At 37.6% G+C, this 19,263-nt stretch overlaps 1 protein-coding gene across 1 annotated transcript in view; it reads left to right on the top strand.

Moving 5' to 3' along the window:
- Positions 1-19,263, top strand: part of LOC123621170 (ankyrin repeat and fibronectin type-III domain-containing protein 1-like) — a 61,029-nt gene that overhangs the window by 33,649 nt on the left and 8,117 nt on the right. Inside the window, exon 5 of the mRNA XM_045527006.1 lies at positions 1,701-1,814. Coding sequence (XP_045382962.1) covers positions 1,701-1,814 — 114 coding nt within the window. The remainder of the gene's footprint in view (positions 1-1,700; positions 1,815-19,263) is intronic.

The raw sequence follows: 19,263 nt of genomic DNA, 5'->3' as shown, positions 1-19,263 counted from the left end.
AGACTGAGCTTTGGTTTGAGACAGCCAGGCCTTCTTTTACTGATATTTTTGCAACTCTACAGGGTCATGGATGGCCGTTGTCAGCCTATTTGGAGCAAGGGCTCTGGGAGGCTGTCAAAGGGTCTTTTGTCTTGCTTGAGTTTCTGGCTCCTAAGGGGTCCTCTGACCACAGCCATGAGGCTTCATGCTTCTGGCCTCCCTCCACCATGTCACACTCATCTAGCACTTTCCACCCGCTACGGCCTAATGCCTAATGACCTGGATGGTCTGATGCCCTAAGTGGCTATATTTTGGGATGGGGAGGTGGAAAAATATTTGTTTGCCTATTTGTCCAGTTTCTGCTTCAAGCTGAAGTTTAAGTTGTTTTCAACTCTCTACTGCGTTTTTTTTATGTAGAGCTATAAACTGAACACAGGCAACAGAGAAGGACAGTCAATCAACCTATGAATTATGCTTTTGTCTGCACTTCCATTCTCTTTACCAATTCTTTTTGTTCATTTAAGAAAAGCCTGCTTTTTGAATAATACTCATTAGCACTGGAAAGTACTGCTGAGTGCAGCCCCTGATACAAAAACAAAATATAAAATTCAAACACTTATGAAATATTAAACTCTTATTCTAGAAGGAGATCTTACCTAAACAACAACAAAAAAATTAGGTTTGAAATTTAAATATAAGGAAAGATCAGTTCATTAGTCTGGAAATTCTCCACCTCTGCTGCAGGAACCTTAGTTGTGATATAGGCAAAGGCCAAATGCAGTGAAAATTTTGTTTTCTTAAGTACTACTGTACACGAAGCATCGAGTCTGGGCCTAATCCTTTCTCTTGCAGCAAATAATTTAGCATCATTAATGAAAGTTTGCTTTCGATATCAAATATTTCTTCAGCAATGCTAATGCATGGATTTGTTTAGAGATTGAGCAACTGCTTTAATAAATGAATTTGCTATTGTGTCTCATTTAGGCCACACTAATTAGAAACAGACATATTTTTAAACTTGTTGTCAAACATTTGTAAAGTATAAAACAACTTCTGGGAGTTAAGCAACACCTAAAGCCGTCAAGAGTCCTTTAAAAACTAAGGGTTCTGAGCATGACATCTGCCCATGCATATTTTTTTCTCAGAAAACACTACCCATTTTACTAGGAGGCAGCCTGAGAGCAAGGTGCGTTCGAATACTATCTGTACTGAAGAGCCCAGAGTTAGGCATCTGAAGCCAGGGGCTTTCATCCCGACTATTTGTCTTCACTGTGTTCTAGTACAAGAAATTTGGCCTCTTTGGGTTGCAGCACTTGCCCTTTCTACCCAACACGGCTGCAAAAAGGCTCCAGTGAAATGATTTACATGAAAGTACTTTATGAAATGTAAGGGTCTCCACAGTGTAGGATTCTGCTTTCACTTTCTGCCCTTCTCTCCACTGATCCAGCCCAGACTCCTATTGTGTTTCCAGGATACTTTAGGAAGGCTTAACTGGTATTATTTACATTTCCAGAAGATGTGCTAATGCTCAAATAAGACCACAATGGCAACAAATAAAAGTCATTGAGACTTCTAATGAAAATGTTCAAAAGCAAAAGCTATTAGGCTGTACAAACAAATGTTTCCATAGTGTGTGTTTCAGGGTATCCTTTGAAGAGGAGGAACATTGTCTGAAAAGGATTTGCTGTGTTAAGACCCTTGTGTTTTTCCTTCTGTCCCAGGAGCCCCTGAGATGCCAACCAATGTGTGTCTCATGGTAACCAGCAGCACATCACTCACCGTCAGCTTCCAAGAGCCTCTTAGTGTCAATGCAGCTGTAGTAACCAGGTATAAAGGTACTGAACACAAGACATTTTTTCACTGCTCTTTCTTTAAAAAGAATCTGTTGTTTGTAAATCACTTGTGCATTTCGTGTGTGTGTGTTTCCTGCTGTTAGGATTTTTTAATCCCATTGACTTTTGGAGATGAAATATTTCCATAGGCATTCATGTAAAGGAGCCATAAAGTGACTGAAAATAAGTAACAGAAAGGAAGGACTGCAAGACTGGACTGTCCTTCCAAGCCCCTCAATTACTGTCCCATTCATGTTGCAGAGACCCTGCTCCATGCATAGCATAGGGTTGGGGACAGGTCTGAGTGGGAAACATTGAAGAATCAAACTTGATATGAGGAGCTGAGGGGTGGGATATGGAACACAGAAAATAGGGGGCATACTGATAACTATAATGCCAGGTAACTAGGGTTGAAGATTAAAAAATAAAAAAAGCAGATAAAGTATGTTGGAGGTCAGGAAAGAACAAGGGGATGGTAAAACGGTGGCATCAGTAAAGGCCCACTGGGTGGAGGTGGCATTTGGGCCTGGCTTTGAAGGATAGCTTGGATTTGGACTGGAAGATATTGGGGCAAAGGTAAATTACGAATGGAAAGGACACTGAACACAGGTATAAGAGCAAGAAAATACCAGGACAAGTAGAGGAAAAATAAGGAATCATGTAGAAGAAAGAGAAAATAGCATGGCTCCACCTCAGCATAGGTTCATGAGCAGGTGCAGTGAAATGTGAGATTAGAGAGTGAAACTAGGATCAGCATGTAGGGGTGGAGCCAAGCTTGAAATCAAGGCTCCAGAGTTTAGACCTTGTGTGATAAATTCTGCAAAGCCATTGAATGAGATGGGGACAAGACCAGAGGTAGACTTTTGAGAGATTGGAGTGGCAATACTGTGCATGATGTGTTGGAAGAGATATGGATTTAGAATAAGGAAATGAATTATGAAGCTATTCAAGAGGGAGGTCACAACAGCCTGATCTGGCTACTGTGGCAGCACCAGGAAAGGAGAGGGAGAGCTCAGAGGAGGAAGACATCTAAGAGGTATTATTATGATAACAGCTAATGCTTACATAGCACCTACCATGTGCCAGGCACTGTTTAAATCATTTATGTCTACTAACTCTATTCAATCCTCACAACAATCTCATGAAGTAGGTATTTTATGATTCCAACTTTGCCGATGAAAAACAGATGCAATGAAAAATTAAGGAATTTGCCTAAGTGCTCACAGTAGAGCCAGATTCATTGCTATATGTTGACCCTTAAATGTGGAGAAAGAAATAGAAAGCTATTTTCCTCATACACAAGGACACATGGAAATGCCCTGAACAGCCCTACAACCTAATAAAACTCTTCACACATATTCCAAGGTGCCAGGCTACAAGGTAGACTTTCTAAGTGCTCAGGTCACCAGGGGTCTCTCTGCCTTCAAAAGTGTCCAAGCAGTACACATGCTTTCCTTTCTCCTTCCCAGGGCCTGTCCCCAAGAGAACCTCATATATCTCTGAAAACTACTCTGCCCACACCTTGTAACTTTCTGGGGTCCTTGGAATGTTCCAGATAACTCCACTCTCTAATACATTAGGTAAGACAGAAGTAAATTGGTTATCCCTGAATTTTCTGCATCACTCTAAGAGAAGGTAGCCATAGGGCACTTACAACAGAAGATAAATGAAGCCACCCAGGATGGCCCCCGCATAGACATCCTTTGAAACAATTTTGACACTTTCTCTTGGTTTTCTCATCGGCCAAGGCAGAAATTCAGAGCAAGTGTTTGTAGGCAATGTTTGGAAACATGGACATTTTCCTGTCTTTCTGCCTCTCTCCAGCTCCGGATTTTGATGAAGGGTTTCATGGATGCTGCCCAACTTGACATTTCCTTCTTACTTTTGATGAGTGAGCCATCAGGAGCTAATGTATCCAGACTGTTAGCTCTTTGATGCTTGACCATAATGTCAGCAAATTCTATCAGCATTCACATATTAGCACTTCTCATCTCAGGAGACTTGCATTTGGGTGAGGTTGAAATGAAAGGTCACAAGTGGGTTCTGTTAGTGACTGGAGGAGATTAATTAAGCATTATAAATAGAATTGTCTGTTGTGTTATAGAGTAGGTTTCCTTGTGTTAATTTATAAGGTCATAAATTGAGTCCTTAACCTGACCACTCTCAAGGGTTATTTAAAACAGCTGGCAGCCTACTGTATCCACGGAGACAGCAGGACAGTTTTTAATTCGGGGGTTGAAATAATTATTTAATTATGGAAATATTAGCAAAATTACCCTGAGACGAAGCTAATTATTTTGTTTTCTTTCAAAAAAAAAAAAAGAAGAAGAAACAATTGAGAAATCCGCAGAATGAAATGGCAATTATCTAATTGGTTAGAGGGAAAGCTTAACCCTGCAGTATTTAGGGTTTGGCAAAAACATCTCACACTACTCTCCAGAATTTCTGGGTTCAGCAAAACCTCAAGCCTATTTTGACAACTGAATATTTTTCCCCTTCATGCTTACGCTAGTGTATATTTGAAAGAAAATCTGAATCCTTCTGTTTCTCATTTGCTTACACCCAACCCATCAACATGTTGTTTTATAAGAGTTTGTTGATATACAGAAATCTTTTAAGAGTATCTCTTTTTAAGCCTTCTTTAGACCCCAAGGACCATGCACCAGGCCAATTGCCATCACAACTTGGAGATTAAAGGCATCAATTTCAGCTTTAAAATACAGGAAACAGTTTTTAGTGAGACACACTACATTTTTAGGTCTGCATTTATACTGCATAAATTATACTGCATAAATTCAGTAAAATGGGGCTAAGAGAGTTACTGTCTGGTTTCTAGGTGTTTTTCTCCTTGGATTCAAGAGCCTTGCAACTTCTGGTCTCATCTCACCAATTTTTATGGCTTACAGAGAAAAACTAGAGTTATTTCAGATGTTTTGATGCTTTGAACAATTGCCAGAACTCCCGTTCCACATTTTCTCCTCACTGCCTTGGGTAACCTGCCTGAACCTCTCATTTGCAGATTATATGTTATTTTTCTGCAGGCTCAAAGCACAAAACATTTTCAAAAGTGATTTTGTTGCTCCTTGCAGGGTTGGAATGGTGGAGGTGGGTATAAAGGAAGGTATCCTGTAACAGATACATTATAGTATCTCTTTTCCATCTGTGGAATGAGTGATTTTCTAGGTGTTTTTTTTTTTTTTTTTTTTTTTTTTTCAGTTGGGCCTTGAAGTGTTCACACTTTGGGAGTTGCTAATTACAAGATGCTACAGTAGTAGCTGCAGTGCCTGTGAGCAGTATCCCAGTTCCGGTGGTGTCCTTCCCTGCCTTTCTTCCCACCTTGTTTCCTAATGGGTCAGAAACTGCCACCTTAGTTTCTCCCTACAAAGTCTTGTAATAGCAAATTGTTTAACTGCTCTTCACTTGGTGGCATTTTTTAAAATAAGAAAGCATTTCTCCTTGCAGAGATTTCCAGGGCCTTTCAGGAGGTGTTGTGTATCTGCTTCTGCAGAGGCCAAGCCAGTGCCTCTGCCAACCACCATCTCCAATTTCATTCTTAGAAGGAGAGGGAGCCAAGAGTTCCAGGGGGATATCCAGGGGAATTTCAGTTTCTTGGAGGGAGAGTCTAAGAAACCCTCAAAGTTGATCATTTATAATGATAGTGTGAACTTGGTCATAACTTGATGACTTGGGTCATCTTTTCAACTTGAGAAAATCTTGACCTCACAGGACATAGGTACACATTGCTCTTTTTACCCCTTCTGTTATTTTTTTTTCTCCTATACCTTGTAATTGAAGGAATATTTGTCTACCAAGAAAAATGCATTGCATTAAAGAATATAATTATTTTCTATGATTAATTAATTGAAGAACTAATCTGATCATAAGCATGACGTAGCTACCCTCATTACTAGATTGAAGTGATATAATTCCACGAAGCAGCCTGTTTGGGGAGAGAGAAGGGGGGATGAGGCCAAAGGTTTGCAGATGAAAGACTATGTGGGGCAGAAAATGTTATGTCCAAAGGACAGGAGACTCAGTGGATGAACATTTTTTGCATGTGGGTGAAAATGTGAAAGTGAGTTGAGCGACTAAATGTATGATGGGGGGAAATAACAGGTGCAGTGCGGATGAGAGAAGGGGGAAAGTAAAAGGCAGCACTGCTCAAGAATCATTTCTTCTAAGCTGCTAAGGCTTCCGCATCCTTAGCTTCCTCCACTAGTTGCTGAGTTTTCAGGATACAGCCAATTTATTCTTCAACCATCTGGTGAATCCCCTTAAAACCTTTCTCCAATAATATATGTTGTAAAGAATAGCCTTTTGCATTTTCATCATTTAAAATATTTTTTAACCCTTAAACAATATAGTACAGAGTTATATAAAAGAAAAGACCAACACCCTCCTCCACCTTCCTCCAATCTCACACCTGTACCTCAAAGTGAATTTCTGCAATAAGTTTGATGTATGCCCTTACAAATCCTTCCTTGATGTACATACACATACATGTATATATAAAAAATATATAGTTTCATTTGTGTGCTCTAATATAAATATTATTATATAATTTACCTAATCTTACAATTGGATTTTTTTTTCAGTTCAGTGATATTTTTGTAGTTCAACAATATAACATATATATCTTTCTGTGCCAGTATGTTTAGATCCTCTTGATTCTGTTCAATAGCTGTATAGTATTCCTATTCCATAGGTAGACATGTAATCATTCTCCTACCAATGGACATAGGTTATTTTAAATTTTTTTCTATTGTATAATGTTATAATCCTTATGTGTCTCTATTTTACCTACAAGAATATTTTTTCTAAGACTGTTAACTAGAATTAGAGGGTGTGTTTGTGCATTTACACACTCTGTCTCAATGATCTATCTACAGTACATAGATACAGTATCTACTGTTGCTCATATCATACAGTAACTTTACAGTATATTTTAACATCTAGTAAGGCAAGCTCCTTGCCATGGTAATCTTTTTCAAAATGTCTTTGTTACTCACACATATTTTCTCTTCCCAATGAATTTTAGAATTGGCTCATCAAGTTCAATTTTTAAAATCTTATTGGGCTTGCATCATATTCCTAAATTAATTTGGGGAAACTTCCTGTCCATGAGCATATCTTCCTAATCAAATTGAATTTTACATATTCAGGACAGTCTAATTACTTCCTTTATATAGATCTTCTATATTTCCTGTTGGGTTTCATGCTAGGTATATTTTCATTTTTGTCGTGATTATAAATGAACTCTGTTTTTGAGATGTTCTCTAATTCACTGTTACAGGAAAGTAACAGTATTATTAGTTTTTTTTAAAAAAATCTTTAGTCAGCTGCTTTACTAAAATCTCTTAGTAATAGCTTTTTTCAGATTGTCTTGCATCTCCTAAGATATTTTTTTTTTTTTTGGTATGTCATCTTCAAGAATGATACTTTTTGTCTCTTTTGTCTAATATTTTTCTGTCTTTTCTGATCTCACTTCATTGACAAGAATCAATGTGAATTCTAGTTCCCACTACACTGTGAATAGTAGCTGTGAGAGTTGATATCTTTCTCCCTTACCTGCTTTTGTGAAAATACATCTGATATTTTACCATTAAGTATGACATCTACTGTAGGTTTCTGGTAGATACTCTTTATCAAATTAAACAAGTCTTATTTTCTTTCTAGCTTGCTAAAAAGTGCTTTTGTTTTATTTTATTTTAAGTAAGAAAAATATGTTAAATAATATGATGGTTTTTCCATATTTTTCCTAGAAGATAATCAGTTTTATCTGGATTATGATTGTTGATAAAATGTTGTACATAGTAGTATCCAAAATTTTTAAATCTGTGATTATAGCCCCTTTAATATTTTAAAAGTTGTACATTGTGCCTTTTCTTTTAGAATTGTTGAATACTTGTCTATTTTATTGGTTTGTTTGAAGAACTGACTTTTTGATTCATAAAATCTATTTTTTTGTTGATTTTATATTTTATTAGTTTTTGTTTTTACCATTCCAATTCCTGCTACTTTCTGTGGTTTTACTTTATGGTTTCTTTACTAGTTTGTTTTTATATTTGAAATTTTAATTTACTTTTTCCTTTATTTTTCTTGTTTTCTAATCCATGGATTTTAAGACTATAAATGTTCACCTGAGTACTGTTTTGTCCATATCCAAAAAGCTTAAAATGTGGTGCTGTAATTATCATTTATTTGTAAGCAATTTGTAATTTGTTTCATTTCTACCTTAATGCAAGGGTTCTTAGATGAGTCATCTTAAATTTCCAAGTGGCCAGATTTTATTTGCTCTATTTTTATTATTAATTTCTAATTTTATTATACATGTTTTATATTAATAAAATCCAAAAATATGGACAGTATCCTTTTGGGAATTTTAAAATTCTTACTTGGAGCTAACCATTGAATCAGCTGTATATGTGCCATATATGGCATCTGAGGAGAATGTGGAAACTCCATTGGGTATAAAGTGTGAACATGTGTGTATTGTTTAAGTACCCTGGTTTGTTTCTGAAAGTATTTGTCCCTATGATCTTTGATCTCTGGAAGAAGCTGCTTTATTTGTCTCTCTTCATGCTATTTGCCTCAATTTCTATTTTGGTTGTAGTTCACGTTGCTTTCAGTGTGTTTCCATTGCCTGCTGTCTGTCTTTTCTCTCCTTTATTTTTATCCTTTCCAGGACATTTCAAATACAGTGTCTCTTGTAAAGAGCATATAGTCAATGTATTTACTCAGTCTGAGAGTCTGTCTCTTTTTATACATACTTAAAAATTTTTTGGTCCAAAGTGAAAGAAGAAGGGTATTTTTTTGAAATTTGTACTGAAAGGCTTATCGTGAAAAGCCGTTTGCTCCATCCTTTCCACTCTCTTCTCAGAGCCAGCCACTTTTAACTTCACTAGTTCTGGTGGTTACCACTCTACTTTAATGAATATGCTTCTATGGCTATTTCTTGATTTATCAATAGCAGGTCTTATCTATGCAATTATAACTATACAGAAAATAATTTAACTCTCTCCTAAAACCACATTCATCTGTACTCCCCTATTCTGTCAACATGGTTGTATTTCTATCTTTAATTGTCAACAATGTTTATACTATTATGTGTGTGCATATTGCAAAGTCAAGTAGTGTGCTATGATTATATTTCCGTGAAATCTCTAATTACCTTTTTCTCTTTCCTACACTACTTGCCATTATCATGTTTTCAGTTCCTTTCAAACAATCCTTTCGGAGTAGTACCTATTTTCCCATTAGTACCTGTTTTCCCTTCCAGAGTAAGCCCCACTTCCGTTCCACCATATAATAATAACTCATTAGGTTTGCCATTAGGGAAATGCAAATTAAAACCACAATGAACTATTACTACATACCTATCACAGTATTAATAGTAAAAATTTTTTAAGTAGTGACAATACCAAATGCTGGCAAGGATTTGTAGAAACTGGATCACTTATACATTGCTGGTGGGAATGTAAAATGGTACAGCCAATCTGGAAAACAATTGGTAGTTTCTTTAAAAAAAAAAAAAAAACTAAACATGCAACTACTATGCATCCTACCCCTTACACTACTCGGCATATAACCCAGAAAAATGAAAGCTTATGTTTGCACAAAAACCTATACACAAATGTTTATAGCAACTTTATGCATAATAGCCAAGAACTGGAAACAGTCCATATGTCCTTAAGTCGGTGAATGGTTAAACAAACAGTGGTACATCCATACCATGGAATACTACTCAGCAATAAAAAGAAACAAACTATTTATACACACAAAAACCTGGACGAAATCTACATAAGACTATATGATTCCATTTATGTAATACTCTTGGGATGACAAAATTATAGAAATAGGGAACAGATTAGTGGTTGCCAGGAGGAGATGAGAGGGTGTGTCTAGCTCCCTTTCTTGTTTTCTAGGTACTTGGATGCATTGTAGAATATCCCGTTTACCTTTTAAAGGACTTGGAAGGAGAAAGGGCAGGGGGCGTGTGTGTTGATTTGGCATCTTGATTCAATCTCTAAGTCACTTCTCCTTACTCAGACTGTATGCTCAGTAAATATGACCTAATGCTAATGTTAGCTTAAGCCAACATACTTGTGAAAGCATATCTGCTTTTCAAAAAATTATGTAATTTACCTAGAGACAAACATGAAACTAGGTTTTTATATCAGCTGGTGAAGAATTATTAATATTTCTGACATTGATTTCTTCTTCTTCCTGTTATGTTTGGAAAATCATAGAATAATAAATTTTTGGAATATGTGTGTTTTTTCCCTAAGGTTCCTTGAAAATAGAAATCTTATCTTTTTCATTTCTTCTCCTCACCTGCTATATTCCAGTAGCATTGGCCTTCTTTTTGCTCTTGAATCAGTTCCTCCACCATAGGACCTTGCACATTATGATCCTTGTGCCTAGAATATTGCTCCTCCCACTCACCTGCCCACTAATTGTTCAGGTCTCTATTAAAAGTCATTTCTGGCTGGGCGTTGTGGCTTACACCTATAATCCTAGCACTTTGGGAGGCAGAGGCAGGAAGGTCATTTGAGACCAACATAGCCCAAAACTCTGTCTCTACAAAAAATATGAAAATTAGCCAGGTGTGGCAGCATGCACCACCTGGGAGGCTGAGGTAGGAAGATCATATGAGCCCAGGAGACTGAGGTTGTAGTGAGCTGTGATAACGCCACTGCACTCCAGCCTGGGCAACAGAGCAAGACCCTGTCTCAAAAAAGAAAAAAAAAAAGTCATTTCTTCAGAGAAGCATTTTTCTAAGCATTTACTATAAATCAGGCCTATCGTTAAGTTCTATCATGTCCTTCACCTTTTCTTCAAAGTAATGTTTACAGCTGCAAACATCTATTTTTATGTGGTATATTTTTAAGTTTAAACAGATTTCTTTATTACAGAACTTCTTAGAGTCCATCATACCTAATATACATAATGAAATAGTTCCCAAATTTAATTTGCTCATCACTGGGTGTTTCATGAGAAAAATGTTTCAGGGGACCCTGAGAATATTTAAACGAGGAATTCTCAGACTAAGCTGCACATTAGAATCACTGGGGATCCATGTGAGAGCCCCTTCTATGACAAAGCAAATCTAAGTCTTTGCAGGCTAGAGGCTCAAGCATATATACATTTGTGTTTTTAATGTGTGTCATGTTTTTAATGTCTACCCCTCCCACCAGACTATAAGCCTCATGTGAGTAGCAACTTTTTGCTCATATCTGTATTCCTAGTGCCTAGCATAGGGCCCAAGAGATATACAAGGAATACTCAATTAATTTATTTATTCATTAAAAATTTAGTGACACTTATTATATGTCAGGTTGTATTCTAGGCAGTGGGGATATAACCATAAGCAAACAGACCAAAAACCCCATCTTTGAGGAGCTTACATTTTATGGAGTTATAATAACACATAGCCAGGGGTTCCCACATACCAGGCCATGTTCTAACAACTTTATATGCATTGACCCACTTAATCTTCACAAGATATCATTAGGTGGCATTATTACCTCTAATTTAGGGTTAAGAAAACCGAGATACAAGGAGGTTGAGAAATTTTTCGCAAGGTCACATAATGAATAGATGGCAAAGCATGGGATTGAACCCAGGCAATGTCACCTAGGACCCATGCTCTAACCACTACATAATCCTGGGTGGTAAAACATCTCTGAATGAATTAACCAGCAAATGCATGAATCAGTTTCTGAATCACCCATTGCCTAGCAAAATGCCCCTTTCATAATGGCAGGCCAATCATCTAATCCAATCTCCCATTCTCTGCTCTATCTCCACACATCCCTTAGAGGAGTCTCCAGCCTTGGCTTGAGTAGCTCTACACACAAGAGGTGCACCTCCCAGTAGGGCAGCCTTTTCTGTTGTCAAATAGGAGTTTCTAACCCTTACAGCTCATGTCCTTTATTTTAAAATCAGGTAGGCTGAGTCATGGATAAAATAAATGCATTGTGGACACAGCAAACACACTATGTGAAGTTTTAGTCTTCTCCAAACATTCCATACAGTATGGAAAAATTAATAACCAACCAAAAATAAACAAACAATTGTTAAGATGACTTACAGTCTGGCAACAACTATCCTGCTTTTTCAATCTCAGGACAATCTGCTGACCCTTTTAATCTAGAATGTGGAAACGGGATTAGTGTCAGAAATTAGAGGAACCATATTTCAGAAGAATTTTTATAATATTGACTGTGTATCTATCATAGGGCTGATACTGTGCCAGGTACTTTCATATGCAAAAGCTTCCTGATAACTTTCCACTGATTCTAGCTTTGACTTTCAAGAGTACCCAGAAAGAATGTCTTGGATACCAGCTCTTCTAATGTTTGACAATTGCTATTATATTCCTCTTTTTCCTGCCGTAGGTCATTTTGTTCCAGGCTGTAAATATCCCCCATTTCTTTCATTGCCCTTCATATGGCATGGTGACTCTTCCTCTTAAGTGTAGGGCCCACAGTTGAACGAAATCTTCCATCTATGGCCTGAGTAGCTCTGATAGCAATAAGACTGAGTGTTTGACCATTCGGACACAATACTCCTGAAGAATACACCAAAAATTCTTCTTACCTAAGACTGCAGCAGGAAAGGGTCCAGTGGAAAGTTCCTCATTAATGCAGTCTGTAGACATGCTTTTCCTTTCCAGTCTGCCTAATAGACCCCCAGTCATCTTTCAAAAATTTTGCAGGCATCACCTCCTCATAAAGCCCTCACTGACTCCCACCTCCCACCTCCCACCCCAACAGAACCAACCAGTTACATCTTCTGTAACACTCCAGCACCTTGCAAACATTATTTCCCTTCAACACATTAGACAGCATGGCATTTTTTTTTTACATGCCTGTCTACATGAACAACTTGAGTCCAAAAGGAAATTGCATCTTATCAACCATCATATCCTCAGTGCATATTGCCTGGCTAATTATGGAACTGAACTAAACTCCAGATGAGAAAGAACTATGAAAGCAAAAGCTCTGTGTAAAGACAAGAAGAAAATGTAATAATAGGTATTATTTGTTTATTATTATTCAACAAACCTGCAGAAGGCCTTCAGCCAGGTAATGTGGGCACAATGAAGATGTATTACATGTGACTTCTGTCTTCAGGGAGCATATGTTAATAGTTAAGGGGTCATTTACTTTTTTATCCATTCATTCATCCACGTATCATTCAGTAAGCACCTCTGAAGTTCCCACTATGCGCCAGGCACTTTTCTAGTCATCATGGACACAGCAGTGAACAAAATCAACACAGTTCCTGCTGAAGTGGAGTCCCTAGCCCGGCTATGCAAGAACTTACTGGTATTTAGGTATCCATTCCTTCACCATAAGTCAACAAATACTAACTGCTTGTGATGTACTGGGTACTGTGTAAGGCACTGCGTATGCAACAATGAACATGATAAACACAGTCTCCTTGCTTGTGGGGATTAGAGGTTAGTGCTGGGGAAAAAAAAACCAACTCACCAACGTAATAATTCACTTTGCAATTTAAAGAAAAATAAAGCCTGTATTGACCCAAAGTGTTGAGGCTGGAGTTTTTAACTGGCTTTTTCCAACACCCATCTTTCAATGATCCTCACCCCAAATCCCTTTTCTTTGTAAGTACTGTAGCCCACAGCTCTCTTCTCGAACCTCCCCAACCCTTCAGTTTCATCCTGCACAATGCTGGCTCCCCCAAGCTCACTGACTTCAGTGCACTTGCCACTGGAAAGTTCCTGCAAAGGTGACCACATCACCAACTGAGTCCAGCAGCTTATTCCTCCCTCCTCCCTGTTACACACCCCTCAGGAACTTTGGAGCCATGAAGCTTCTTGGCGGAAAGAGAGGCCCACCAGGGAGCTCTTTATTGCCAGGCAACTGTGAGATTCTTCCTCACACTTCCTTCTGGGGGAAAGTCAGCGTGCCAATGGAGATTTAACAGTGGAGCAGTGCGCAGTGATGTGCCAAGCCTTCCCCGCACCCCACCCAGCCCCGGCACCATCTCCTACGGCCATCCCCACCCCTGGACTGAACAAACTGCATCACTTACCCCCTGGGAGTCTGGCACTTCCTGAGCCCAGACGCCTCGGGGGCTGGTGAGCTTCCAGTGGCCGCAGAGGCAGGTCTCCTCGCCTCTCAAGGCAGACGCAGACTCAAGCACAGCTCTGTCCATGACTACCCAACTGGATACACAGCTGGCACTGCAGACGACGAGCCACTTTCTAGGTCACCTTCTCCCCACAGAGATTTTCTCTTGGATCCTTTTTGGCCAGATCCCTTTGCAGCATTATAGTTTGTCAGTAGCCCGCGACTGCTTTCTAGAATTTCTCTCCAGGAGAGAGTGTGTTTTTCTAAGAAATAGGTGTTCTAGCCTGAAGCCTAATTTCATGTGAGGGCTCAAAAATGAAACCAAAATAATCACCCTCAAGTCTGGAAACTGAGGGGCCTCTCCATTCCCTGAAGAGTGCTTCCTTTGGGGAGGTGGGGGTGGTCCTTTGTGTTGTTTTAATAAAATTTCTCTAATTATAAAAATAATATAGGCTCCTTGTATTCAGCCAGGCTCCCAAGAGAAGCCACACTCAGCTTGAATTTTGAAGAGATTATTTACAGAGAGATGAGACAGGTTCATGAACGGACAAGGGACTTGGAAGCGCTGGGGACTAGCTGTTATCACCCCTCCACTTGAAAGGGAGAGAGCTGGAAGGTGGGGTGAGGGGAGCTGCAATCCGAAGCTGTTGTGTGAAGAGACACAGCCACAGCCGGACTGAGGCACTGGCTGTATCCAACCCCAAGCCTGAGGGCAAGGGGACCTGGGTGCTGCAGTCCATAGGGGTCAGCCTCCCACAGACAGGGAGTGGGACAGAGAAGGTCAAAAAAAAAAAGGATTCTGGGGTGAAAAGAAAAAATAGTTCTGGAGGACAAATGGAAAAACCAGTATAATATTTAATAATTGTAGAACATGGCAAAGAGCAGAAAATTGAAAAGCAGAAAAAATAAATCACCCTTAGTTTTACATCCCAGAGAAATCTACTCCTTGAAGGAACATCTAGTATTCTTCAATGTCTTTATAATAAAGTTGAGATCGTATATTTAATAATGTTGGTGACTATTTGTCGAGCCCATATGATGAGCCAAGCATTGGGTCAGGGCTTTATAAACATTGTTTCTTCTAAATCTCACACAGCCCTGTGGAGTAGGCATCATGAGTAAGTTCTCTCCTAATGAAGGAAGAACCTAAGGCAAAGAGAGGAACTGGCTGAAGGTCCTAGCGTCAACTTTAACCCCAGCCATTGATCCCAGAGTCTCTGCTCTTAATGACTATTGCTACCCCCACCAGCTCTTCCACTGCTCGCCAGCAGGTCCCCATGTTATGACTGTTGCTTTGAAGCACTGTTTTAATTCATCTATAATATTATATGTGGAACATATCAATATGCATTTTATTCTTTTTCAGTTGTTGGATATTCAAATTGCTTCTAATTTTTTTCACTATTATGTATGCTGCTTCTATGAATGTCTTTGTAGTTGGGGCTTTTCCTGCAGTTTGGATATTTCTTTAAAGGACAGTTCTAATAGTTTTTTCCCTATTTTGATTTTTCTATAGTTTCAAATCACATAATTACAGTTAGCTAAATGTGAAAATGGGAAATAATATAAAAACTGTCCTATTCTACCACTCCACCCCACCCCAAGGAAATATTTTTCCCCCAAGGAAAAAAAATAAAATTTAAAAATTAAATATAATTTTATAAAAGTATAATTTTATACTCATTACACTTGTCATGATCAAGAAGCTCAAATTTTAACATGGCATCTAAATAGGGTACCAGGGGGAGGCGGCAGTAGGGAGTTTACCAGACTGCACAGTCTAAATTAGGTCTTCCTATTGTATTCTCTAAGGGCACCATGTAAGTGTCTCTCATAGTCTCTTTCTTACTTTGTAATTTCATATTTATCCATATATTAATCATTTAATATCTGTTTTTCTTTCTAGATTATATTCCCCATGAGGGTAGGAACTGTGCCTATGCAGTTCACCATTATAAACCCAATGAGTGGCACAATGCCTGGCACAGAGTACATGATTATTTGTTGAATAAATGAATTTACATCTCTCATTTCTGGCCCTGGAGGTGCTTGTAAACATGATTTCAGTAAAGTACACACAACTTTTTCCTCCTTCTCTTCATCGTTAAACCAAAGGGAAAGAACTCTCTGTGACTTCTGCCTTGGCCCTGATTCGGTACTAACTGTATGACCTTGGGCACAGAGGTCACAACTTCTCTGAGCTCTGGTTTCCTTTTCTATAAAACAGCTAGGTTAATTTATGATCTCTCAGGACTCCTGCTCTAACATTCTGTAATTTCATTGTTTAGTCTTTTCTTCAATCCGAAGGTTAAATAAAGTTAATGATGCTACATAGATTTAGAATTCAATAGCATAGAGTTAATCTATGGAAATGAACAAGCTCTCTGGTGAAGAAAGATATCCAGGGAATATAAGAGATACTCTGAGACATGCAACCATGAACTGGAAAAGACACAGAACTAAGAGACAAGTCATCACTCTGCCACCTACTAGCTTTGTGATCTTGGCATACATTTAATCTCCTCTAGGCTTCAGTTTCTTTACATATAAAATAAGGACAGTATTACCTGTCTTAGTTGCTTCATGTATTGTTATGAGGATCAAAGCAAATGAGATAATATAACTGAAAATGCTTTCTATTATAATGTGCTATGCAAATGTAAGATGATCTTAATCATTATTATTAAGTTAACATAAACTTCATAATATTAACACATTACAAATCCAAAATAATTAAACAATGCAATACTGATACATACTAGACCAATGGATTAGAAGGAAAAATCCATAGTAGCTCCAAATAGAGTATAAGATAAAAGTGATATCACATATCAGTGGGAAAGAGACACACAATTCAATAAAAAGGCTACTGGATTGCCATCTGAAAAATAAAATGAAATTGAATTCATGTCTCACAGTTTAGTCTAGAGTAAATTACAAAGGGTTCAGATATTTCAGTGTAAAAATAAAATAATAAAAGTTCCAGAAGAAAACATGGGAGAAATCTTTTATAACTACAGTAGGAAAGGCCTTAATAAACATGATTCAAAATCTACAAAAAATTCAACCTCACTTAAAAAAAAAGAACTTCAGCAAAAACAATTATATAAGCAAAGTTTAAAAAAGACAAATTTTATACCAGTATACATAGGCTCATCTTTCTAATATATAAATAGCTCTTAAAAATCTATATGAAAAAATGAGGAAGAGAGAAAAAAAGAAGTGACTCCTAAGCATATAAAAATATGTTCAAACTCTCTCATTATAAAAGAAATGCAATTTAAAACAACTTGAGGATAAGACTTTTCACCTTTCAGAATATCAAAAAATTCAAAAGTTTAATACATACTCAGTAGATTAGAATCTATGAAACAGTAATTCTCATATAATGCTAGTAGAAGTGCACATTTCTATGACCTTTATGAAGGTCAGTTGGGCAATATCTATCAAAATTACAAATGCAAATTACCTTTGACCCAGTAATTCTAATTAGTGGGATTCATCTTACAGATACACTTAAGAGATGTATAAAATGACATATAAACGATAGTTGTTTGTAAGAATTAAAAAGTGTAAATTCCATCAGTGCAGTTTAAGAGTAAAATATAGAGTATCTTTCAATTGAGAGCTAGTTAAATAAATTGCCATACACATCCATACAAAGCAGCTATAAAAAAGAACATGGAATCGCACTGGGTATCATACATGAAAAAACTTCCAAGATACACTAAGTTAAAAAAAGCTTAGAAGAACATATATAGTATGCTACCTTTTGTGTAAAATTGGGGGAGGGGATCTATATTCATATTTGCTTGAATATACATAAAGAAACTATGGAAAGATGTGTAAGACACTAAGAACAGTGGATACCTATGTGGGAGGGCAAATCTGAGAGGTAGGAAGACAAGAAATGAGGGAGACTTATCACTGAATAACTGTTTATACCTTTTGGTTTTTGAACCATGTAGCTATTCAAAACATTCAGTTTAATAAAAAGATCAAAATAAAAATAAAGTTCATAGGATACAGAAGAAACAAAGTGAGATGAGAGAGGAAAACCAATGGAAAAAGATCAGACAGAAGACTACCATAAAGGAACTGTCTTTAAGGATCACGTAAAGGACAGTCAAAAGGGTACGCCTAAGTGGAGAGACACTTTTCATCCTATACCCAGGAGTAGACAATGTTCAAAAGAAGAGAGAAAGAGAATAAAATTTTCTGTAAATTCCCACAATGTTTTTCTTATATTGACAAACAGGAGAGAACAATACAGTAAGCCAAAGTGGGCAAATTATTTCAGATCTTTCAGGGAGAAAGAAAAAAATAACCTATTGCTATCATTTCTGTGACCATAGGGGGTGAATTTCATGGAGCAGACTCCCATAATGAATGAAATAATAAATTTCTCCGAAAGAGTCTTTTGTAGTGCTTATTTAAGCTATCAGGAAAGTGAAGAGTCTTAAATGACACGAGTGTTTACATATTTAATTTTTGTGTAACCTTAGAACCATAAAAGCTCTCTCTTTCAGATGGGGAATATGTGACACATGCAGTTAATTTCCACATTAAATTATTGAATGAAAAATACACACATTATCCATTGTGACTCCAGGATTAGGTCAGGTCAAATTTTATTGCTTTTGGCCAAGGGCTTTTGTAAGACTTACAAGGCTAAGAGCAGGTACAGTGTGATCTCTGGTATAAGTTATAGAGTTAGAATGAGGTTCCGAGTGGGAAAATGCTTAGCATTTCAGAGGTAATTTCGTGAAAGTCATCATGAGACTAGCACAGTACCGTGTTGATTTAACTGGAACTTTATAAGATCACTTTAGCTCTGGTTTCTGAAACTGCCAAGGTTCATGTATCCACCTGACAATAAATAACCAATTTTTTCTAGATTGATCTGTAATGGATGCTAATTTGAATTAGCCCCAAGAAGTTTCTGGAACGGGACCAGATAAATATAGGGAGGGAAAAAGGAGGAAGGAAATTGTGGATGATTCTCTAGCTCAGGGGTCCCAAAAATAAACATTTGATGAGCTGAAAGTGTCTAATAGTATCTGCCTTCAAATTTGGAGGTGAGCATGGATCTCAGAAAGAGTTTAATTATTTTATCAGAGTAAACAAAATTTGTGTCTGATGAAAACCACGTACTACACAGAGCCTTTTGAACAAAGTGCTATCTCTGACATTAGTTTATGAAAGAAACGTAGTGGAAGTAGTGGCAGTAATAATAGGAAATACTTGTTGAGCTCTTACTATGTGCCCAGCTAAGTGTTTTGTATGTATTATAGAATATATACAAAAACATCATAGACTGCTCTATGATGAAGAGAACCTTCAATCCTCTC

The sequence above is a fragment of the Lemur catta genome, chromosome 15 (genome assembly GCF_020740605.2).
Source record: "Lemur catta isolate mLemCat1 chromosome 15, mLemCat1.pri, whole genome shotgun sequence".
In the NCBI taxonomy this organism is placed as follows: Eukaryota; Metazoa; Chordata; class Mammalia; order Primates; family Lemuridae; genus Lemur; species Lemur catta.
Note: the sequence above shows the minus strand (reverse complement) of the source record. Positions and strands in the feature narration are given on the sequence as shown.